General features: G+C 63.7%; 1 protein-coding gene across 1 annotated transcript in view; it reads left to right on the forward strand.

Annotated features, from left to right (window-relative positions):
• The window catches only part of LOC104464492 (hepatoma-derived growth factor-related protein 2), a gene marked incomplete at both ends in the record, with an annotated part of 6,207 nt that extends 5,714 nt beyond the window's left edge, over positions 1 to 493 (forward strand). The window contains 2 exons of the mRNA XM_010077212.1: positions 81 to 182; positions 280 to 493. Of these exons, the coding sequence (XP_010075514.1) occupies positions 81 to 182; positions 280 to 493 (316 nt within the window). The remainder of the gene's footprint in view (positions 1 to 80; positions 183 to 279) is intronic.
• Positions 494 to 1,593: the final 1,100 nt, after the last annotated feature.

Below are 1,593 nucleotides of genomic sequence, written 5' to 3' on the forward strand. Positions count from 1 at the left end.
TTTCTGGATGCTGGGACTGCCCCAGGTGCCCACAGGGAGAAATCCAAGCAGCTTCTGATCTGGGTGCCATCCTTTTGCAGGACATCAAGCGGTGTCTGAACGCACTAGAGGAGCTGGGCACGCTCCAGGTCACCTCTCACATCCTCCAGAAGCACACCGACGTGGTGGCGACGCTGAAAAAGGTAGAGCCGAGGGCTGAGTCCGTCCCTGGAGGGAGCGAGGAGCCCACCCGGGCCAACCCAGCTCCAAGGGCGTCCCTTCTCCCTCTTCCTGGTGCAGATCCGTCGCTATAAAGCGAACAAGGACGTGATGGAGAAAGCTGCCGAGGTCTACACCCGGTTGAAGTCGCGCGTCCTGGGACCAAAGATGGAGGCGATCCAGAAAGCCAACAAAGCCGGGGTGGAGAAGGACAAGGGGGAGGCGGAGAAGGGCCAGGAGAAGCTGTCGGGAGGGGAGACGCGGAACGAGAAGAGGGAAGAGGAGACAAACGCTGGTAACGCACCTTGCGGCAGGGTTCCCTGCTCTGTCCGGGCACGGGGCAATCCCAGGGCCCTTCTCGGGGCATGGCACATCCTGCTGGGGACCAGGGACACGAACAGGGGCACAGCATGTCCCACGGGGGACTGGGGACACACATAGGGGCATGGCACATCCCACTGGGGACACGAACAGGGACACAGCATATCCCACGGGGGACCAGGGACACAAACAGGGGCACAGCATGTCCCATGGGGGACTGGGGACACACATAGAGGCATGGCACATCCCACTGGGGACTGGGGGACATGAACAGGGACATGGCACGTCCCACTGAGGACACGAACAGGGGCACAGCATGTCCCACTGGGGGCTGGGGACATGCATAGGGGCATGGCACATCCCACTGGGGGCTGGGGACACAAACGGGCACAGCATGTCCCACTGGGGACACGAACAAGGGCACAGCATGTCCCACTGGGGACACGCATAGGGGCATGGCACATCCCACTGGGGGCTGGGGACATGAACAGGGATACAGCATGTCCCACTGGGGACGTGAACAGGGACATGGCACGTCCTGCTGGGGACCACAAACGGGCACAGCACATCCTGATAGAGACCAGGGACATGAACAGGGGCACAGCATGTCCCACTGGGGACTGGGGACACGAACAGGGACACAGCACATCCCACTGGGGACCGGGGACATGCACAGGGGTGGCTTTTGGCCCTGGCGGTGGGGGGGATCAGCAGCCATGCGTGGCCGGAGTGCCAAGGCGGGGAAAGGCTGGAACATGGAGTGCTGGCGGCAGTGGGAGCAGAGGGCAAACCTCACCCCCCCTGCGCTGGCTTTGGGTGCCTCTGGGCTGGTTTTGGGGCCAGGGTGGCTCCTCGCTGCCAGCCTGAGCTCTGCTCCGAGGCACCGGGGGGGACGGAGGAATGCGGAGACACCCTTGGCTGCTGGCTCGGGCTCTTGCGCAGGCGGCCGGTGACGGGGATCTTCCACCCGCGTGGCCTGGGGACGTCCAGGCGATGCTGCAAGAGCCTTCCCGGGGGAGCTGATGGGGAAAGTCCGCTGACTCCTGCCTTGGGCTGGGGGGTGGAATATTTGGG

The sequence above is a fragment of the Pterocles gutturalis genome, unplaced genomic scaffold (assembly GCF_000699245.1).
Source record: "Pterocles gutturalis isolate BGI_N339 unplaced genomic scaffold, ASM69924v1 scaffold28388, whole genome shotgun sequence".
Classification (NCBI taxonomy): domain Eukaryota; kingdom Metazoa; phylum Chordata; class Aves; order Pterocliformes; family Pteroclidae; genus Pterocles; species Pterocles gutturalis.